General features: G+C 49.3%; 2 protein-coding genes across 2 annotated transcripts; one reads left to right on the forward strand and one right to left on the reverse strand.

Moving 5' to 3' along the window:
* Window positions 1-131: 131 nt before the first annotated feature.
* Window positions 132-13,939, forward strand: sec23ip (SEC23 interacting protein). Its single transcript, XM_030379424.1, has 18 exons — window positions 132-403; window positions 1,072-1,634; window positions 1,983-2,184; window positions 2,667-2,860; window positions 3,425-3,514; window positions 3,652-3,772; window positions 4,467-4,556; window positions 4,710-4,851; window positions 5,313-5,521; window positions 5,938-6,044; window positions 6,166-6,336; window positions 6,727-6,822; window positions 7,538-7,702; window positions 8,611-8,766; window positions 10,028-10,130; window positions 10,859-11,047; window positions 13,091-13,253; window positions 13,496-13,939. The coding sequence occupies exons 1-18, from the start codon at window positions 271-273 to the stop codon at window positions 13,575-13,577; spliced, it is 2,976 nt and encodes a 991-aa protein (XP_030235284.1). The 5' UTR covers window positions 132-270; the 3' UTR covers window positions 13,578-13,939.
* csgalnact2 (chondroitin sulfate N-acetylgalactosaminyltransferase 2) lies at window positions 13,861-20,209 on the reverse strand. Its single transcript, XM_030379451.1, has 7 exons — window positions 18,354-20,209; window positions 17,627-17,843; window positions 17,205-17,306; window positions 16,854-17,032; window positions 16,340-16,434; window positions 16,077-16,158; window positions 13,861-15,575 (listed from the first exon to the last, which is right to left on the reverse strand). Exons 1-7 carry the CDS (start codon window positions 19,003-19,005, stop codon window positions 15,283-15,285), a joined length of 1,620 nt encoding a protein of 539 aa, XP_030235311.1. The 5' UTR covers window positions 19,006-20,209; the 3' UTR covers window positions 13,861-15,282.
* Window positions 20,210-20,441: the final 232 nt, after the last annotated feature.

Below are 20,441 nucleotides of genomic sequence, written 5' to 3' on the forward strand. Positions count from 1 at the left end.
TACAAAGATGCTGTAGTTGCGCACAATGTGTAAACCTTCCACGCCTGCAGGGGGCAGCACCTAAACGACCTGCTGCCTAACAACCATGAATAAAGCGCCTCCAACCCGATGTGACTTCCACCGATCTACAAATGATAGTCTGTCCGGGGCAACCATGGCTCACACGTATACACATATTATATAGATCATGTGTATGTGGCCGGGAACGGGTAGAGATCCGGGTGGTTGGTTAAAGCCGAATTGCATTGGCTACGTGTAATTTAGGGGAAAATGGCTGATAGGAAAAATAATAATGTCTCGAACTCTAGTGCAAATCTACTGTTTAGTGCGGCACCGGAGTTCAACTTCAGTCTGCCATTCATCCCGGTCAGTCAGGCCACAGGTCCGGCGGTGCTGTCAGGCGGTGAGATAACATGTTATTGGGTTATTGGGTCAAAAACCTGGGGTTTGACAAGGGTACTTTAACTAGCAGGATGCTTAGCCCACTAGTTAGCCATTCGTTTGACCCTAAATAACAATCCAGTACATATATACATACTAGCTACTCGGTGTGTTATATTCTGTTTAACTATGTGAATGTCATCGTGTTGTTAGTCAGATTATACAGTATCCAGACTGATGGGATGTTTTTTGTCAGAGAAATCAGCTGTGGGGTCTAGTTTCACTTATGTTGTTGTATGTCAATTGCTCAATCGATCCTGTGATGCACTAAATGGGGATCTTGTTTGTTGGTCAATATGTAAGAAGCGTTGCCCGTTTGGAACTATACATTTCGTTAGTCTGATACTTCTCTTCAGTCTTATCAGTAAAATGGGCATTTCATCCCACCCTGAATTCTGTATCAACATTTCCGATTAAAGCAGTAAATTGGTCATATCAAATAAATCTTATAATAATAATACATTTGGTAATTTCCTCCCTCCTCTATATTATATAAAGACTGGATTGTAGCCAAAATAAAGAGTCTGAACCATTCTTACACTCACTGTTGGTATTTTTCAGTATCTTATCTTCATTGTGGGGATTTGTTACATGCGTACGTCATTCCTGACCCTTCGTAATATTCCACAGATGATTCAACAGACGTAGGAGAAGAAGACAGTTTCCTGGGCCAGTCCTCTGCGTCGGCTCCGGCCCCCTCCACCTTCAACTACTTCTCCGGCTCCGCGGCCAACAGCGACCCGTTCGCGTCCATCGGCCACCACCAGCAATGCCCTCCGCCTGCGCTGTCCTCCGCCCCCCCTCCGGTGCCAACGGGTCCCACCTCTCTCCCCTGCTCCCTGACCCCGACCCCGCCGCCGCCCGGGCCTCAAACCAACCCCAACCTGGGCTTCCCCGGGGCCAACGTCTACCAGAGCCCCATGGGACGACAAACACCTCCTCTCGCCGCCGCCGCCGCCACCCCGCCCCCTTCGCAGAGCACCCCTCTGAGCCACAACCCGTACCGCCACACCCCGCTGAGCAGCCGGGCCAATCCGTACATGCCGTCGCCGGAGGTCCTGCCGCCGCCAACGACCGTGCCACAGCAGCAGCAGCAGCAGCAGCAGCAGCAGCAGCAGTATCAGCAGCAGAACCCGTACTCTCTGGGCGCCGCGCCGCAGGGGTACGGCATGCCCCCGCCGGCCTTCACAAAGGTAGACGCCGTGGTCTGAGTCCTCCAGAGCCAAACACCCATAAGATAAGCATGATGAGTGAACAATGAGATCACTCAGTGCATGGGTGGAGCGTTTGTTTGTTTTTTAAATTGCGTCGGTTAATTAATCAAGTGGCTAGCTTCCTCAGCCCGTTTCTTAGATTATTTATTTTTCTCCCAGGCTACTGCTTGGTTCAATGTTCATTCGTTATCTGTTGTCATAATAGACAATCGTTTTATTTTGAGATTGTATTCTACTCATTCTGCTGTGAGTCAGTTTATTAACTTTTAACATGTCCAAACCGGACTCAAAACAGATTTGATCCTCAACCTTTTCCTCTGTCGGCAGCCCCCTCCCGGCCAGATGCAGAGCCCGCTGCCCCCTCCCACCATGGCCGGAGCCTTGGTCCCAGCCAACGCCATGATGCAGTACAACGTCTATGAGGCCGTGCAGCCTCACTGGTTCTTCTGCAAACAGGTGGAGTCCAAGAGTGTCTGGCTTCCCTTCAGCATCATCGACTCCATCCAGCTGGAGGAGACGTACAACTCAGGTAATGAACGGCATGGGGGGGCTGCCGGTACCTAAAACATTTAACTATTGAACTTTCAAATTGGGTGGTTCTTAGGGGAAGAGGAAGGGTAACGGTGTTACACCAAATCAGCCTTTTAATTGTTATTGTGGCGACGGAGTTTGTAGTTAAGAGTAGGTTTCACATTTCGGTGGCGGAGCTGAGTTAAGGGCTGGTCACGGTCCCACGTTCACGCAACGACAACGACCACGCAGACGCTTCAACGCAGTCGTGAACCTTTACGGTTCTGCGTCGGGTTTTAGTGAGCCGACCAATCACAGCCCTCGCTGCCGCGTTGCCTCGACGGAAGGTTAACATTTTTGGGAGGCGCACGCCAGGCCTTGGCGGTGGACGCAAGGAGGGTCCGCGAGGACGTAAGGGGTCAGTAAACCCCCTTGCGTTCCGTGGACGTGGGACCGTAATCAGCCCTTTAATAACACCAGAGAGTTTGTCGCCGGGCACAGTGCAACCCGACCCGGAGAGCGTGATCGTACGCACGGATGGCGGGCGCTACGACGTGCAGCTGTACGACCGCCTGCGCACGCCCGTGTTCTGGGAGGAGGACGAGACGGAGGTGCGGCGCTGCACCTGGTTCTACAAGGGCGACAGCGACAGCCGCTTCGTGCCCTACTCGGAGGAGTTCAGCGACAAGCTGGAGGTGGGTCCCCCGGCTGGTGGGTTGGGTGAGGGTCAGGGTCCTTGGAGGCTGGAGGACGGGAGAGTTCAGCTGGTTGGTTGGTTGAGGGTCAGGGTCCTTGGATGCTGGAGGACGGGAGAGTTCAGCTGCAGTCCGTCCACAGAGACATCTAATCGGACTCGATCTGATTAGTTGTAGTAGAAGCGACTAGCGGGAAAATAATTGTGAATCAACAACCCTCGTGTTTTCTTCCTCTTTGAGAGCATAAGATCAACTTTAAAACCTGCATTGTCATCTACGTTGGCTCAAATGGGTGAGAGCAGCCGGAGAACGTGAAAGTGAAAGAGACGTTAGTCAGCGAATCCATGGTGCAAAAAAAAAAAAAAGTCCAGACGAAATGCCTAGTATCCAGTTTCAGGCAATTGTTGTCACGGTGTATCGTTTCTTTTTCTGATTTGCCTACCCGACCAGTTGGCACCGGAAGATTGAATGAACAGTGAAAATAACGTGGTATCTCTTCATGAACCACTCAGCATGGTGTATGTTCATGTACTAAGGTTCCATGTTGATTTCTGGTGATCTTAGGCAGAGTATAAGAAGGCGGTATCCACCAACCAGTGGCACCGTAGGCTCGAGTTCCCGTCCGGGGAGACTATCGTCATGCACAACCCAAAGGTAACGCCTAGTGGGGAAACTCGACCCAATCACATGATGTCACGCAGCCAATTATTATACTTTCCATTAAATTCAAGACTTTGAGGGCCCACCATGCAAGGGACTGACATGGTCTGTGTCCTCCTGCCGTCCAATAGGTGATCGTTCAGTTCCAGCCCTCGGCGATGCCTGACGAGTGGGGCACTACCCAGGAGGGCCAGACCAGACCCAGGGTGGTGAAGAGAGGCATCGACGACGACCACGATGAAGTGCCTGATGGTAGATATGTCCCTCCTTCACTGGAACCATTGAAATGGGACAGATAGGCAAAGGGAAATGGAAGGGGTATGACTCAGTATTCATCCAGGCCAGGGTTTTACTCTTATGACACATTTACTGTCAGGTCTGGACAGTCCCCGATCGGTTCCTGCTCACATTGTGTTCTGAGGAGCTGGACCACATCCCGAGGTGATCAGCCTCGAATTCTGATCAGATTGAATAGGTGTGTGTGCACAGCAGTCTGGCCACAATATGGGCAGACTACTGAACAGGCCATAATAATCTGCCTGGCCAGGTAAACACCGCTAGACACACAGGAATCATACTGGTAATCTCATCATTTGGATACCCGTGTCATGACGCTTATTCAGAGCATGAATATCCAATATCTTTATAACTTAAAAGATAAAACACACACTGCATGACCTGCTCTTTTGAGGGAAAGTGTAATCCGGCCACATAGTTCACGTTACAGTTTTAGCGTCATATCTGGTGTAACTGATCACAAAACTGTGATAACAAAAGTATAACCGAGGCCTGAGTGGTAGGAATAAAAGCAGAATAAAAGCAGGCCTGATTCTGAACTTCTGCGAAGACTCAATTTAGTATAAAGCCAATCCCTGTTGCACGGTCCCCGTGTTGGAGCCGATGCCGCCCAAAGCTCTGTGTTCATCCTTCTGCTCTCTGATCGCAGGGGAGCTGGCCACGGTGGACCACCTGGTGTTCATGGTGCACGGCATCGGGCCGGTGTGTGACCTCCGCTTCCGGAGCATGGTGGAGTGTGGTGAGTACCATGGCTACGGCTGCCTGCATCGCTCCTCACAGCTTACGCTTCTTCCATGCCACCACCACCACCACCACCACCACCACCACCACCACCTCCACCACCACCACCTCCGTCCTCACCCTCCCTCTCTGTGCGTCTGTGTCTCCTCAGTGGACGACTTCCGCAGCGTGTCTCTGAAGCTGCTGCAGAGCCACTTCAAGACGGCGCAGGACGAGCACGCCATCAGCCGGGTGGAGTTCCTCCCGGTGCAGTGGCACACGGCGCTCCACGGGGACGCCACGGGCGTGGACAGGTGAGGAGCTTCCTCTCTGCCCAGGGCCCACTCCTCACAGGGCTTTCAGAGGAAACGCTGAGATCAATTCTCTAGGGTTAAAAAGGCTTAAAGGGGACATATTATACCACCGTGACGGATGGATGAGCGTTGTTTGCCAAGGTCCACTGGGTAGGCTGGTAGACTGATCTATCCAGCACACATATAATTGGACACGCCCACCTGTGATGTCAGAAGCTGAACATTTTCGAAACGGCTTGTGACGGCTAATCACACTCACACCTGGTGGCATAATGTGTCCCCTTTAAATTGTTTTTCGCTTGATCAGCATTGGAGTTCTAGCAGGCATTCAAAAAATATTAAACAACCATTACCATTCATTTATTATAAATGAACCACTTTGACTGGTGTGAATATAGATGGCTCCGCTTCCAGCAATAAGGCTGTATGTTGATTCATGAATCCTCTTTTTTCCCGCCCAGGAGAATCAAGAAGATCACGTTGCCGAGCACGGGTCGCCTCCGTCACTTCACCAACGAGACGCTGCTGGACGTGCTGTTCTACAACAGCCCCACCTACTGCCAGACCATCATGGACACGGTGGCCCTGGAGATCAACCGGCTCCACACGCTGTTCAGGGCCCGGAACCCCGACTACGCTGGCAAGGTGTCGGTCTCCGGCCACAGCCTGGGTGAGGGACGCAGGCGCCCCCCGAACACGTTTCATGGAGGGCCTTCGACCGAGAACATAAGAAATTAAATAGGGATGATAAAACTTTTTAGCGTGATAAAGTTTGTTGATGCAAACAGGAATTAAAAGCAATACACGATTAAAGCAGTGATGGAGGGGAACAACCATGTTCGAGGACGGTCGTGTAGGGTTTGACTTCTGACCTAAAGGTTCTGGGTTCCAACCCCAGTCTACCTGCCTAGCCATCCCTGAGCTCGTCCTCTAACGACTTCAAATGAAATGCATCTAACCTTCACTCTCAGTCACTTTGTTAGAAGCGTCTTCTAAAAGACGAGGGGGGGGGGGGGGGGGGGGGGGGGATTCTGTTGACGTCGCAACACAGACCAGTTTCTAATCCAGTGTCTCTGCCCGTGACAGGATCCCTGATTCTGTTCGACCTGCTGTCCAATCAGAAGAACGGCGCCCTCTCCCAGTGCATCCCCTCTGTGCCGTCCTCTAACGGAGGCCCCCCAGACGGGAAGCAGGTGAGGTCTCCTCGGTGACGCCCAACGCTTAGGAAGCGGCTCAAATTTTAACGATTCAGTCAGAAGATTGAAAAATGCATTTCATCCGCCATTTCCAATTTCCTCGTCATTCCAAAATCAGGCTGTTTCCCCCGTTGCCGTGGGAAACAGTCCGGCCCCTCCCCCGGCGGTGGAGGAGAAGCCCAGAGAGGAGGCGGAGGTTCTGGAGGGGCTGGCTGACGTGCTGGAGCACCTGGGCCTGTCGGACTTCAAGACCACCTTCGACGATGAGCAGATCGACCTCGAGTCCTTCGTAAGAAAGAGAAGCCCAATGTGATGACTTCCAAAGCGCTATGTGCAGCACTTTGTGCAGTGCGAGCTGTGTCTTTAAATGTGCTCCATAAATAAACGTAAAGGTCCCACGACATGCCACCAGGTGTGGGTTGATTAGCCGTTACAAGCCGTTTTGGAAATCTGTCCCTTATGACATCACAGATGGGTGCGTCCACCTCGATGTGTGACGGATAGATGAGCCCACACCTGGTGGCATGTCATGGGACCTTTAACTTGTAAACATAGAACTGCACATATCCCTAATTAAAGAACCAGCTACCTGGTTAGCAGACAACCTGTTGATTGCATGTCACGAAGACAAAAAAGGATTCTCATTGTGGTTATTTGATGTATTTTTATGCTCTTCCAGCTCATGTGCACGGTGGAGGACCTGAAAGAGATGGGGATACCACTGGGGCCGCGAAAGAAGATTGCCAAGTTCGTCAAGGAACGAGTGAATAAGCTGGTACGGCTGCAGATCTCTCCTCCCTCCTCCTCCTCCTGTCTCCTACTTGAAACCACAGTTAAAGGTCTCCTGTTTTACCACCAGGTTCGATGGATGTCATAATGATATGGCCTGTACGGCCCTTTGAGACTGTACCTGTGATTAAGGGCTATAAAAATTAAATTACATTTGAATTGATTGGCCGGCCGATCTATCCATCCATCCCATGTGTGTTGGCACTAGGCTAGAGGGTAGATTGTGAAATGGCTTGTTATGGCTGATCATAAAGCCAACCTGGTGACAAGATGGCGGACCTTTTAAAGGTTGCATCAGCGATGTCGGGTGACGTCTCTTCTGTTGGTGTTTGAAGCGAGATCCCAAACAAACAGAGCCAGCTCGACCCTTCCTTCCGTGTTTCGTGCATCCAGTAAAAACTATCATGAACGCAGCGCAAAACCCCACAACACCCACCCCTGGTCGGTGGTTGGTTGGTATATTATTTAATTTGGTTTTGAGCGGTTGGCAGTACCATTTGTTTTTGGTGTGCGATATCAGAGCGTAGGCTGCCTACAGAGACGCGTTCTTTCGACGGCCTGCTTACGGGGCGGGCGGATAGCGGATCGTGAGGAAAGCTCAGATGAATGTGATCATTTATGTTTCGGCCTAGCATCGCTGATGCAACCTTTAGGGCTGAATCTTTCGGTAACGCTCTGCCCCTTCGCCTGTCGCCTCTCAGGCAGCCGAGGCGCAGAGGGCCCAGGAGGAGAGCCAGGAGGTGGTGCCCGCCCCCGCCCCCGCCGTCGCCCCGCTGGCCGACACCGTCGCCATGACGCTCCCGGTGGGCAAGACCAGCTCCTCCGTCCACGTGGACTACAACTACTTTGAAGTCGGGACCGGGCAGGTGAGTGTGTGAAACATCAGAGGGCGATGATAGTGGGAGTCAAATGGAGCAGTAGTCTGGCCCCCACTGGCCCCTACTGGCCCCCACTGGCCCCCACCTGGCCCCTACCGGCCCCTACTGGCCCCCTACTGGCCCCCTACTGGCCCCCTACTGGCCCCCTACTGGCCCCCACTGGCCCCCACTGGCCCCCACTGGCCCCTACCGGCCCCTACCAGCCCCTACTGGCCCCCTACTGGCCCCCTACTGCCCCCTACCGGCCCCCGCTGGCCCCTGCTTGCCCCTATTGGCTCCTCAATCTTCCTGAAGGGATGGAAGTAAGGGGAAGGGTTTCAGGGCCTCGTTTACTTTTTGCAGCTTCTTCGTACTGTGTAGTGTTGCATGCACTACGACTACATTTTCTTTGTTGTCTGCTGGGAGAAGCATTTTAACATCAAGATATTTAATATCATATCCAGCTTAAATTGCCCACAAAATCAAACATTGTGCTTTCTTCTGGCGTACAGCTGTATTACCTAGTTATGACACCTGCCTGCAGTGGCGTTAAACCGACCGTTTTTTGTCCAATGACATTGCTCTGTAACTCAACTCAACCGTCCACTGTCACTCCTAGCGGTGTGATTGACATCTAACGTCAGATTTGAACAGATCAAACCCTCACACTTTTTGAGAAGTTATGTGCTGCCCCTACCTCTTCCTCTTTCTGACCTTCTGTTGGATAGGGTATTTTGAAGCAAAAAACAACACTTGTATACGGTAATATAATAAACACCTGTAATAACAATTTAACTGACAATCAGACGTGACGAAAAGGAGACTTTTATTCCTTAATGGGTATGAATTGGGATTGAACAAGACATTCTTCCAAATAAATAAAGTCAGACGCATGGCTGACACCTGTCCACCTCCAGGTGTCTGTGATCTACCACGCTCTGGACTTCGAGCCCGTTAACTTCTTCGCCCTGGGCTCTCCCATCGGGATGTTCCTGACGGTGCGCGGCCTGGAGAGGATCGAGGAGAGCTACCAGCTGCCCACCTGCGAGGGCTTCTTCAACATCTACCACCCGGTACCCACCGAGCACAGACCTAGCTCACACAGAGCATTACACACACAGACAGACACACACACACACACACACACAAACAGACACACACAGAGCATTACACACACAGACAGACAGACAGACAGACAGACCATTACACACACACAGAACCATAACAGACAGACAGACAGACAGACAGACAGACAGACAGACAGACAGACCATTACACACACAGACAGAACCATAACACACAGACAGACAGACAGACAGACAGACCATTACACACACAGACAGAACCATAACAGACAGACAGACAGACAGACAGACAGACCATTACACACACAGACAGAACCATAACACACAGACAGACAGAGCATTACACACAGACACACACACACACACAGACCATAACACACAGACAGACCATAACACACAGACACACACACACACAGACCATAACACACACACACACACACTACCAGACCATAACACACACACACACACACACACACACACACACACACACACATACAGACCGACCATAATACACACACACACACACACACACACACACACACACACACACACACACACACACACACACACACACACACACACACACACAGACCATAACACACACACACACACTCAGACCATAACACACACACACACAGACCTGTTAGGCACACAGACCCATTCCACCCACTGTATCCCACACTGGTCTTCAGGCTGAGCTGTGGTGCAATGCGTTCCTAACTCCAGCAGTCTGGTGTTCATTCAGAGGGTCGGACACAATGGTTCAAAAGGTTCACACGTTTCAAAGAAAGTACGACTTCTTCTCCCAATAACATTTTGTATGTTGAAGAAATAAATATACGTTTACATTTACATTTAGGGCATTTAGCAGACGCTTTTATCCAAAGCGACTTACATCAATTAATACACACATTGACACACCGACGGCAGAGTCAACCATGCAAGGCGACAGCCAGCTCGTCGGGAGCAGTTAGGGTTAAGTGTCTCACTCCGGGACACATCAACACTCAGCTAGGAGGAGCTGGGGATCGAACTAACAACCTTTCGGTTACAAGACAACTGCTCTACCTCCTGAGCCTCCAGTTAGCAATCCTAAATATAAACTAATACAGGATCTCAACTGGTGGTTTAATGCTGGCTTTTATATTTCATCGACATCTTCCTTATCTCACGTACTTGCTGGATTGTAACAGCAATCCCAACTTCTTTCATTGCTCGTTATGACTGGCAGCCCGTTGCTCTCTTCCAGCTGGACCCGGTAGCGTACCGAATCGAGCCCATGATCCTGCCCGACCTGGACCTGAAGCCCGTCCTCATCCCCCACCACAAGGGCCGCAAGAGGCTGCACCTCGGTGAGCCTCACTCACTCCTCGTGTGTGTGTGTGTGTGTGTGTGTGTGTGTGTGTGTGTGTGTGTGTGTGTGTGTGTGTGTGTGTGTGTGTGTGTGTGTGTGTGTGTGTGTGTGTGTGTGTGTGTGTGTGTGTGTGTGTGTGTGTGTGTGTGTGTGTGTGTGTGTGTGTGTGTCCGTCCGTCCTTGTTAGAGGTAGAATAGCTCCCTCTACTGGCCCTCCAGCACCAACTGGTAGAGCTTAGCCTAGCCTAGCTTCCAAAGAAACCAGCAGTGCTAGGCAGGTAGCCATGGGGACGGCTAATCCAGTGTCCTAATAATAGACCCATTGGGTTGAACAGGTTGATGTGTGCACTGAAAGCAGAACATATATTTAACAATTATTCGCCAAAGTGAATTGTGGAGAATAGCCCCCACTATTCACGGAGCCTGAAGTGAATAATTGTTTTAGTATATACTACACATGAAATCTCCAAAAAGAAACAAGATAACACTTTTTGCCGGGATTTATTTGTTTTTTAATAGCGTGAGGAGACAATATCCCGAGTTTGAGATCTCAATCTCGGGATATTGGCCAATATTCCGAGATAGCGAACCAATCAAATTGCACCATCTTAGGAGGTTCACATGATGCATATCCTCAGTAAATATATTCTATATCTATACTTAGCACGATAGCAACATGTTGAAAGCCCTAACCCCGTGGTCCATCGGCGGGCCGTTCTCCTCCAGAGCTGAAGGAGAGCCTGACCCGGATGGGCTCGGACCTGAAGCAGGGGCTGATGAGCTCGCTGAAGAACGCCTGGCAGACGCTCAACGACTTCGCCCGCGCCCACACCTCCTCGGCCCAGCTGCAGGCCGAGCTGGCCATGGTGGCCAGCCGCATCAAGGAGGAGGAGGAGAAGCAGCAGGTCCAGGAGGGTGAGTGGGCCACGCCGACGGGACGGTCGCGGGCGGAACCCGGGAAAATACGGGATGAATATTAACGAGGGGATAGCCGGAGATTAGCCAATCACGTTGGTTAAAGATCCAATCCAAAAAGGCTCAAATCTGTCACGTGACCGCAGGGAAGGTAACTTAAATTGTCATGCATATTAAACAGGGTGTCTGCTCATCCTTAAAAAGTCTTAAAAAGTCTTAAATTCATGTTTCTAAATTGAAGGCCTTAAAAAGTCTTGAATTCGTTACTAATGTCATATGCTGGTCTTAAATACTGTAACTCAAGGTCTTAAATTTGTCGGGCAGGACTTTTTATTTTTTTCTCGTGGGACTTTTCAGGAAGGACGTGTAGAGAGGCTTCTTTCTTGCTAGCTGCATATGTAAACGATTATCTGCGTGCTTGCTAGCTAGTCTGCGACAATGGGTAGGTGAATGAGTCTCATTGAGTGACACACATGCTACGCTTGGGTTATAATACAGCAGGATCCCCCCCACCATCGCGTGTTTTAGGTCTTCAATTTCATTCAAGGTGGTATTAAAAAGTCTTAAATTTGACTTGCTGAAACCTGCAGATACCCTGTTAAACTAACGTTAGTCAAAGCCTTTCTCTGATAGGGTTAGGGTTATGGTTAGGAGTCAGCATGCAAGTTTGACTGACAAGGCTGCCTGCCCAATCCTAGCATTTGAGGCGGGACTTTTCCCCAGATTCCGCCTACGATAAACACAGTCGTGGTAGTAGACACTGGCGGCCTCGGGCTCTGCATTAGGCCCGGATGCCCCCGTTTACTTTGGCAGACTCACAATCACACTTTAGATGACTTTGCTTAAACTGATGGCAGACATTATCGGCGAATGCAAACTTGGCCAGCTGTTGTAAACTATAAAAGTGTCAAAGTGTCATTTTCCAAGTTTATACTGTGCAGACTAGCGTCTTTGGGAATATTTGTTAAAATCCCCTTCTAAGATGGATCTACTTCTGTAAATCAGTTTATCTTTGGGTGGAATGCACCCGTAACGAAACGGGAAACGAGGCGTAACTGCACCGCTTCAGTTTATGGTCTCCGGACGGCCTCTGCATCGTCTCCCCTCAGAAGTTATATTATAACAGAGTAGGATCACTAGGGCCGTGATCACACCTTGTTGACAGTATTCGGGCTGTAGAATGAACCGCCTATACTGAGTAAGTACACGCTTAACCTCGGAGAATGCAGAGGTATTTTTAAACCCAGTGTGACCCGATTGATGACCTCGCTTCATCCTCACCAAGCATGTCAGTTATGCTGCTGAGGGCATGTCGAGAAAAACTCGAGGGTGGATTATTTAGAAGAATGTTTCTATTGACACTCCTAACCCCCCCCCAATACACACCAACCACCCAGGCCCACCAACGCTAGTTCACATCAAAGTCGCCAAGTGGCTGTAGTTCATAACCTAATGTAATGTCAAAACCAAGCCTTTTAAGAAAAGATAGTGACTCAGAAGGTTTTGACTTTCAACTACTTTCTGTCTGCAGCCTAGCCTGGTCCTCCCAGACTTTCGAACTTCATTTCATTTGTACAGAGTCTGGACGTACTCAATTGACAAACGTTAACTCACTTGAAGGCGGGTGTCTGTTGAAGTTTAAAACTATTGGATCTGCCATAACCAATCGCTAACGTTTGGCCGGCAATCACGTTGCGCGCAGGCTGTAAACAAACCAAACACCGTGAAGATGTCCGTCAACGAGAGCTGACTTTAACGTCATTGTTCTCAGCCACTCCCTCTGTTCGCTGATTGGACGCACAACATTTAGACGGAGAAAACCAACTAACATACGGCAGACCCAGACCTAGTACTGAAGGGAAATTCAAATTGAGCGGAAGTACTTAGGAGGGCGGAGCCAGGCTGTCTGCAGCCCCCTCCCGCAGAACAACGTTACTGAGTTTTTTTTTTTTTGTTTTCTTGAACTCTCCCGCCCAGTAGCTGGGAGGGGCTCAATCTCCCGCGCTGTGACCTTAACGGACGGTGGTCCCCCTTCTGTCGCAGAGAACAAGATGGCGGAGGCGGTGGAGCCGCTGAGGGAGGAGGAGCCCCAGGTGAAGATGGGGAGGCTGAACGGGGGTAACCGCATCGACTATGTCCTGCAGGAGAAGCCCATCGAGAGCTTCAACGAGTACCTCTTCGCCCTCCAGAGCCACCTGTGTTACTGGTACGACGCACGCACGCACGGCAATGTGGTCTTGGTATTGGTGAAATGTATTGGATCGGTTTCTACTTGGACCATGAACCACATTTTATTCAGTCTTTGTGTCTTGTGTAATGTAAATGTGTCATTGCTTTGGTCCTGCTTTGATCAGTTTTCACAAAAAGCTGAAGTGGAACATGACATACTGGCCGTTGTGTGGAAGGCTTGTGCCTCAGTGTTAAGCTCCTACGTCTCTTCCTCTGCAGGGAATCCGAAGACACAGCCTTGATGCTTCTCAAAGAGATCTACAAGTCCATGGGCATTCACCCCGAGCAGATCCTTCATTAATGCAGTCTATTTTTAAAAGCCCTTCACTGTCTTTTACGTTTACTATTCCATGTTTATTCTGCTGGACTTCTTTATGATTATTTTTTATTATTATTTTTAGTTGAATGTATAGGGATGAGTACGAATGTTGTATGATGCATATTATCTTAAATTAAGAACAGATAAAGTTAAGGGATTCCAGTGACTAGTTCAACTAAATTATAGAACTGGTCGAGGTGGCGCTATGTTGACTGAAACTATACTGTACATTATACAATTCATTATACAAAGATTTTAACATAAGTGACTTGATAAGGCAGCACTGAAGAGCTCCCTGTTTTATTCAATGGCCAACAGGTCGAATAAATCATTTCAGAATTCAACAAGCTGTTTCCTCATTAAAAAGATGAACAGGAAGTGAAGTCTATATACAGAGTAAGCAGAGATGGCTGGTCAGACTTAACAAAAGCAGACATGTTTGCTATAACTGATTAATAAAAACAAACTACTACAGAATGGGATGGGTCAACCTGCGTTCCATTTGAGATGAAGAGAAGCACTTTGCTCGCGGCCTGTCGTGTGGACAGCTGTACCCTAAAACTATTCTCTCCTATCCTACATTCCAGATAGGGTCTCCTACAATCCTACCGATTCCAGTGCGATAGCCAATCGCATCGAACAAGAAATAAAATGTACAACAGATCTATGAACGTGCCACTTCAACAATGACCTGACTAATGTGATTGCTGCATCACGTTAAGAAGGCACAAGTGTTAAACAAAATTAAACCACGTGGAAGAAAATAAAGTACAAAACGTGTGCCGCCTTTAACAAGTATTTGGAATGATAGTGCTGTTAGAAATCCCACTGGACAATCAAGACATCTGACCGATCCTTACTCTGGTTCTGGACCATGAACCCAACGTAATACACAAAGGCTTACCCCTCTGAGCAAGGAAGACTGAAGGATTGTCCATTTTTACTACCAAGGCTACAATAACATGATAGGTCCCTTATTTTGACTAGTAATGTTCATTTACAAGCTTCATGAAATGGTTCATGGCTGAAGGTGCATGACGTTAATAAATACTAACTTGGTCCCAGTTCACGGGCATCATGACAGGAACAGAACAATAACACTTTGCGTGCCGGTTGGTCCAGATTGTGCACTATTCCAACTCTTAAAACCAAAAGACGATCCTTTAGATGTTTTGTCTGACTGAAGTTGCAAGTCCGATGCAAATTAAACTCCAGCCATAAATATTAGTACCAGTTTCCCAAAGGTGAACGCAACATTTTGATACCTCGGTATTGGAGTCGTGTTCTTGCTAGAAATAGTTTGGCCAACGCTCCTTGAAATCACAGTAACTTGTGGAATACTGATGTAGCAAGAGAACGTGAGACAAACGACTCCCTTAAAACTCCACTGAATACCGTGTGAGAAGTCTCTTCAATGTCCGAAATGAACTCCAGGCATTTTGCCACACATTTTACACAAACAATAAATCCGTCCCCAAAGGTTCGTTCCGACTGCCGTCCTTTGTGAGGGCTGCACCTTGGAATGTCCTGAGCGGCATCGTAGAAATGGAACACTCAACGTGTCGGCCATGTCGTACATTCATCGGTGTCTACTGCCGAGCCACTGAAATGTAAGCGGGTCTGTGTGCTGCTTGTGGGGCACCAGAACTGTCAGTATAAAGAGCTGCCCCCTCCTCCTTCCACCCTCTCAGCCCTCGGGCTTGCTGCGGGTCTTGAAGGCCTGCTTGCGGAGGTGGGCCTTGATCTCCTCCTGGAACACCAGCATGCCCAGGTGGGAGTGGGAGGCCTCGTTCATGGCCTTGGACTGGATGCACATGCTGTACTGCTCGGGGGTCAGCTCGTCCACACACCGCTTCTCGTGCCACAGGTGGAACAGGCCCGCCACGGGGGTGCGTGTCACGATCAGGTCGCTCCTCAGGTACTTCCTGTACAGGTGCACGTCCTCCACGCCCCAGCCCTTCACATCCAGGTCGAAACCCCCTGGGAAACAAAGTGGAAACCGTTAGAATCAATGGGGAACACTGATGTATAAATACTAGTGCTGTCAGTTAAACGCGTTATTAACGGCGTTAACGCAAACCAATTTTAACGGCGTTAATTTTTTTTACTATTTTTTTTATTTGGCTCAAAACAAAGAAGCAGTAGCCTGACTGCTATGTTCAAGGCAGTATGTTTGTATGTTCATCGTTTAATTGCACTAAAGGCATTTTTTTTGTATCGTCCTGTTTTGATCAGTATATGCAAATGTTGTTATCAATAAAAAAACATTTGCAGAAGGCAAGCCGATGCACTTCTCCATGTTGATAAGAGCATTAAAATGAGAACAATTAATGGGACAAAGAAATCAAGGGATATTTAGCATAGAAAAAAAATTGCGTTAACTATGACATTATGCGATTAATCGCGATTAAATATTTTAAACGCCTGACAGCACTAATAAATACTGAACTGATGAGGAGTTTCACTGGACCCCGGTCTTACCGATGTTCAGGAAGTCTGACCGGTATTGACACGTCATTCCAAAGCCAAAATCTCTCCAGAAGCCAGCCTCTTTCTTGTGATTCTGTTAGAAAGGATGAATCATGCGTCAGTACCCAGACATAATCCTGAATGAGTGAATGCGGGTTCATTTTAGATGATATCATTATTGCATCATGCAGGTGGGAACTAGCTTTCAGTCTAAACTAAAACCCGTCCAGAGCCCGTGGCATGTTCCGCTCCATGGAATGAGAGTCAGTCCTTACCAGCTGCAGGTCAACTGGAGGAGGCTGTTCCAAGTTTCCGTAAACAATGGCGGGGTTGTACAGACTGAAAACCACAGGGTAAAACACCCTCTTGTCTACAAAACACAAAAAGAAGCAAAACATCTCCTCAGTACGTAATATAAATGCAACCTCAACTTCAATACTTCCAACCCTTCCATATACACATCGTTTTAAACCTTTCAACTGTTAACAAATAATATAATATCAATGTACACTGAAAATACACAGTGATACAAACGTGGTACCCCAAGTGATTAGTAATACTTTGTTACAGAAAATGAGGCAGTCTGTTCATATACACAAGACCTTTATGATAACTTTAAAATATATAGCTTATAAACAAGTACAAGCCATGTTTCCTGCTTCGCATAGATATAATCACATATGACATATAGTCTATCAGCAAGCTCATTCAACTGCATCTGCACATCGGGAGTCCCCCAGGGGGGGTACTGACCCACGGGGGGGTCACACCGTACTAGAGGTCACCTACTAGGAGAGGCGTGCAGGCGGCAGGTGTTGAGGAAGTCCAGGGTGAAGTGGATGTCCACGTCGCAGAAGAACATGAGCACGTCGCCCCTGGTCCAGGCGTGGGCTCCGATGTCCAGACCCCGGCCCCGGGAGAACTCCTCGTCCACCGGGAGCAGGGTGTAGTTGGAGAAGCTCTCCTCGCTGGGAGGAACCAAACAGAGCGCGGTCAACTCCCCTCGCCGCTCATACAACAGCTTTTATGCATTATTGTTTCCATAATGACGTAAGGAAGTGGGGCAGATTAGCACGCGTTCGTAGACGGTGGGCCACGTTCAGTGGTGAACCCTCATTATAGTTCAGACAGCGGACAGACCTGGAGAGCTTCACCAAAGACGACTTCACCTCCTGCAGGCCCTCTTGCCCAAAGTAAACCACCGTCAGATGGACTCTCCTATCCTGCTGCACGCACACTTCCCTGAAGCACAGCAGTGAAAGAAAAATATATCTTTGATAAAAGGATAGTTGACCAGCGCCATACATACTTACAAATAATAAATACACCATAAAGTACTACAATACATAAAAAAATACAGACAATTAAATGTCAGTAAATTGGTTTTCGTAAAACTCAGTATTAACAGCTCAACACCAAACCACACTTTAACTCCTCTTCCAAGTCGTCTGGTATTAGTCTCCCAGCTCAGACAGGAAACCCTGACTCTGAGCTAATGGAAACCAGTGGTCAGCCCGGGGCCCGGGGCCCGGGGCGGGGCCACAGGGCTCGGCGGGGCCCACCTGAAGTTGAGCAGGAACTGCATGAAGGTCTCCACTCGGCCCGCCAGCGGCACGATGACGTTGATGACCACGCCCTGCGTCTCCACCGCCGTGCTGCGCACCTTCATCAGGGGCCCAAAGGGCCGGAAGAGCGTGACGTGGCGGAAGCTGCTGGAGTCCTCCTTGGCGAAGAAGAGCTCGTACAGCGTGCCTTTGTCCCGCTCCGTCCGGTACAGTCCTGCCGACAGAGAGGAAGACACACAGGGGACTTGACCGCTTGTTGTCCCTGCAGGTGTAATCTCACCACTAACCACTAACATGAGGCACAATGATACAAAAACCATGCAGTAAGCCTGGTAAGCCTGCAGACAATATATTTATTATTCATACCCGCATCGTGTTGTATTGAACGCTAATCGCTCCGTGAGTATCTACCAGTCCCAGCACAGGGATCCAGCAGCTCGCTCAAGAGTTGGCAACACAGCACCGATCTTTAAAGGTCCCATGACATGCCACCAGGTGTGGTGTGATTAGCCGTTAAAAGCCGTTTTGGAAACGGCTTGTCTGACATCACAAGCGGGCGTGTCCCACCTGGATGTGCGCTGGATAGATCAGTCTACCAGCCTACCCAGTGGACTGTAGCAAACGTTGCTCATCTCTCCGTCACACGTCTAGGCGGACACGCCCACCTGCGATGTCATAAGGGGCAGATTTCCAAAACGGAGACTTTCCCCAAGTCCGGTCGTACCCTCGGTGAAGTGGAGGTCCGAGTAGGTCTGCCTCTGCATGGGCGCGTCGTCGTCGGCGCCGTCCTCCTCGTCGGGGTTGTTGATGATGTCCAGCGCCGCCTCCACCGCCTCCACCAGCTCGTCCCGCCGGTCCTTGCGGACGGGCTTCTCCTCGGGGTGCCGCGTCAGCCCCATCTCCAGCTGGTACACCTTGGACGAGGTGAAGCTCTCGAAGGGCACCACCGCGTACTCGCTGGGGAAGCGCGCGCCCGTGCTGACCTCCGCCTTGTCGATCTGCGAGTGCAGGTACTCCAGCAGGTCGCCCGGCTCCTGGTCCTTGGCCTCGGACAGGCCCGGCACCCCGGGCGGCTCCTTCCTCTCCTGCAGGAGCTTCAGCCGGTCGCCCATCTCCTGTAGCTCCTGCTTCAGCTGGGCGATCTGCCGCTTGAGGCTGGCGGCGCGGTTCAGGTGCCGCTCCTCCTGCTCCTGCAGCAGGCCTTGGTAGTGCTCCTTGCCGTAGCCGTCGCCCACCAGGCCGGGCAGGGCCATGGTGAGGTCGGCGGGAGGGGTGCACTCCAGCAGGTAGGCGAACAGCAGCAGCACCAGCAGCAGGAACAGGCCCAGGAAGAGCCAACGCGCCCGGCTGGGCATGGCCAAGCCGCGCCTGGGCATCGCGCTAGCCTATGAGCTCCGGCCAGCGAGAATGCATTCCCCCCTTTCGCCCTCTGATGTATCGGCCGATTCACATTACGTGTATGCGTCTTTTAAACGCATTGAGTGTGAAGGAAACATTTATTATTTGGGCAATGATATCCACGATGGGAATCAATAATGTTTGAGTGTCAGATTAATAACGGCAATTTAAGTGTATATTTCACTTCGTCTGGCAATGTCAACAACTTAACTGGAGCAAGTGTCAAAGAGATGTTTACCTACAAAAGACAGAAAAAAAAGGATAATATAGTGTCTATTCGTGGCCGGGCAGCTATTTTTTTTCGGCACAGGTGTGCTGCATTTCAAGCTGGGTTCACAGATGTTTATTCAGAGTCTAGCAAATAACAGCGGGGGGGCCCCAACAACAGCTCGTTGTTTCGCGGCGGTGGGCGGACTGGATTGAGACAAACCTCCGTTCATCCTGCTGAAGGTTTCATTACGTTTCCGGTCCTTTGATCACCTCTTCACAATTAAAGCATGCAGACTAAACAGTTGTGGTAGCGGTACGGTTGAATGTAAATCGTATACAGATGTTTCAGTCTGGTTCCTATTGTCTTCACTATGTACATCCGTAGAAAGTTGCTGGTGCAGCACTTATTCGATTATTCTGTTAAACGTCTGCTCAATTACACGAGAATTTATAAAGTATGGCTTCAATCGGAACTACCAGTTAATAAAATAAAGGATACCGAAGCAGACAGTCCCCACACTGCTGATTAGGCAAACACCGCCGTAGTGGGCATGACAGGAGGACTGAGCACTGAACAGTTCCCAAGCGTCGCACGGATCACAATGCCATGCCACAACGAAATTGCTGCATTAAAAATATTTGTCTTATCCAAACACTTTATTCGATGAAGATTATTAACAGTGTAAAATTAACACTCACATCAAGTCGATTTATTTCGAAAATGTCTAACGGAAATGCGCGCTCCGCTGCTCGCTCTGTATCAATGTAAATACCACAATAAGACTTTAGCTTTTAAGCTTAAAGATAAATGTTTCAAATATGTCATATGTAACAAATGAACCGCTTACCCAATTAAACCACTCCACCAACCGTGCCCTCCGTTTTTCACATGAAAGGCGAAAGCAAATAGCTAGCGCTGCAAGCCCATGGATGCACAAATACAAGACGCCACGGAGCAAAAGAGAAAAGTAGGTACGAGGGGTACTTCCGGTTTAAACTAGCCAATTAAAGTTGTGTTACTTTAAACGTCATCAATCATTCTATGCAAGGGTATGGATGGTCATGATTGTCAGTTTTTCCATTGATGCTCTCATTCTAATTTTCGTTTGACATAACCAATATTTAGCTCATAATGCAATACAGTATATGGCCAGGCTCAGTATAATCCCGATATCTGTTAATGTTATTAACACATTTTAATAGT

This window comes from Gadus morhua, chromosome 15, assembly GCF_902167405.1.
Source record: "Gadus morhua chromosome 15, gadMor3.0, whole genome shotgun sequence".
Taxonomy (NCBI): Eukaryota; Metazoa; Chordata; class Actinopteri; order Gadiformes; family Gadidae; genus Gadus; species Gadus morhua.

Bases quoted from the DNA above. Each gene is read 5' to 3' on its own strand.
- csgalnact2 (XM_030379451.1), bottom strand. From the start codon at position 19,005: ATGCCCAGGCGCGGCTTGGCCATGCCCAGCCGGGCGCGTTGGCTCTTC. The intron at 17,844-18,353 runs GTACGACCGGAC...CTCTGTCGGCAG, and splicing joins GGACCTCCACTTCACCGAGG to GACTGTACCGGACGGAGCGG. The intron at 17,307-17,626 runs GTGGGCCCCGCC...GCTGTGCTTCAG, and splicing joins CAGTTCCTGCTCAACTTCAG to GGAAGTGTGCGTGCAGCAGG.
- sec23ip (XM_030379424.1), top strand. From the start codon at position 271: ATGGCTGATAGGAAAAATAATAATGTCTCGAACTCTAGTGCAAATCTA. The intron at 404-1,071 runs GTGAGATAACAT...AATATTCCACAG, and splicing joins TCCGGCGGTGCTGTCAGGCG to ATGATTCAACAGACGTAGGA. The intron at 5,522-5,937 runs GTGAGGGACGCA...TGCCCGTGACAG, and splicing joins GGTCTCCGGCCACAGCCTGG to GATCCCTGATTCTGTTCGAC.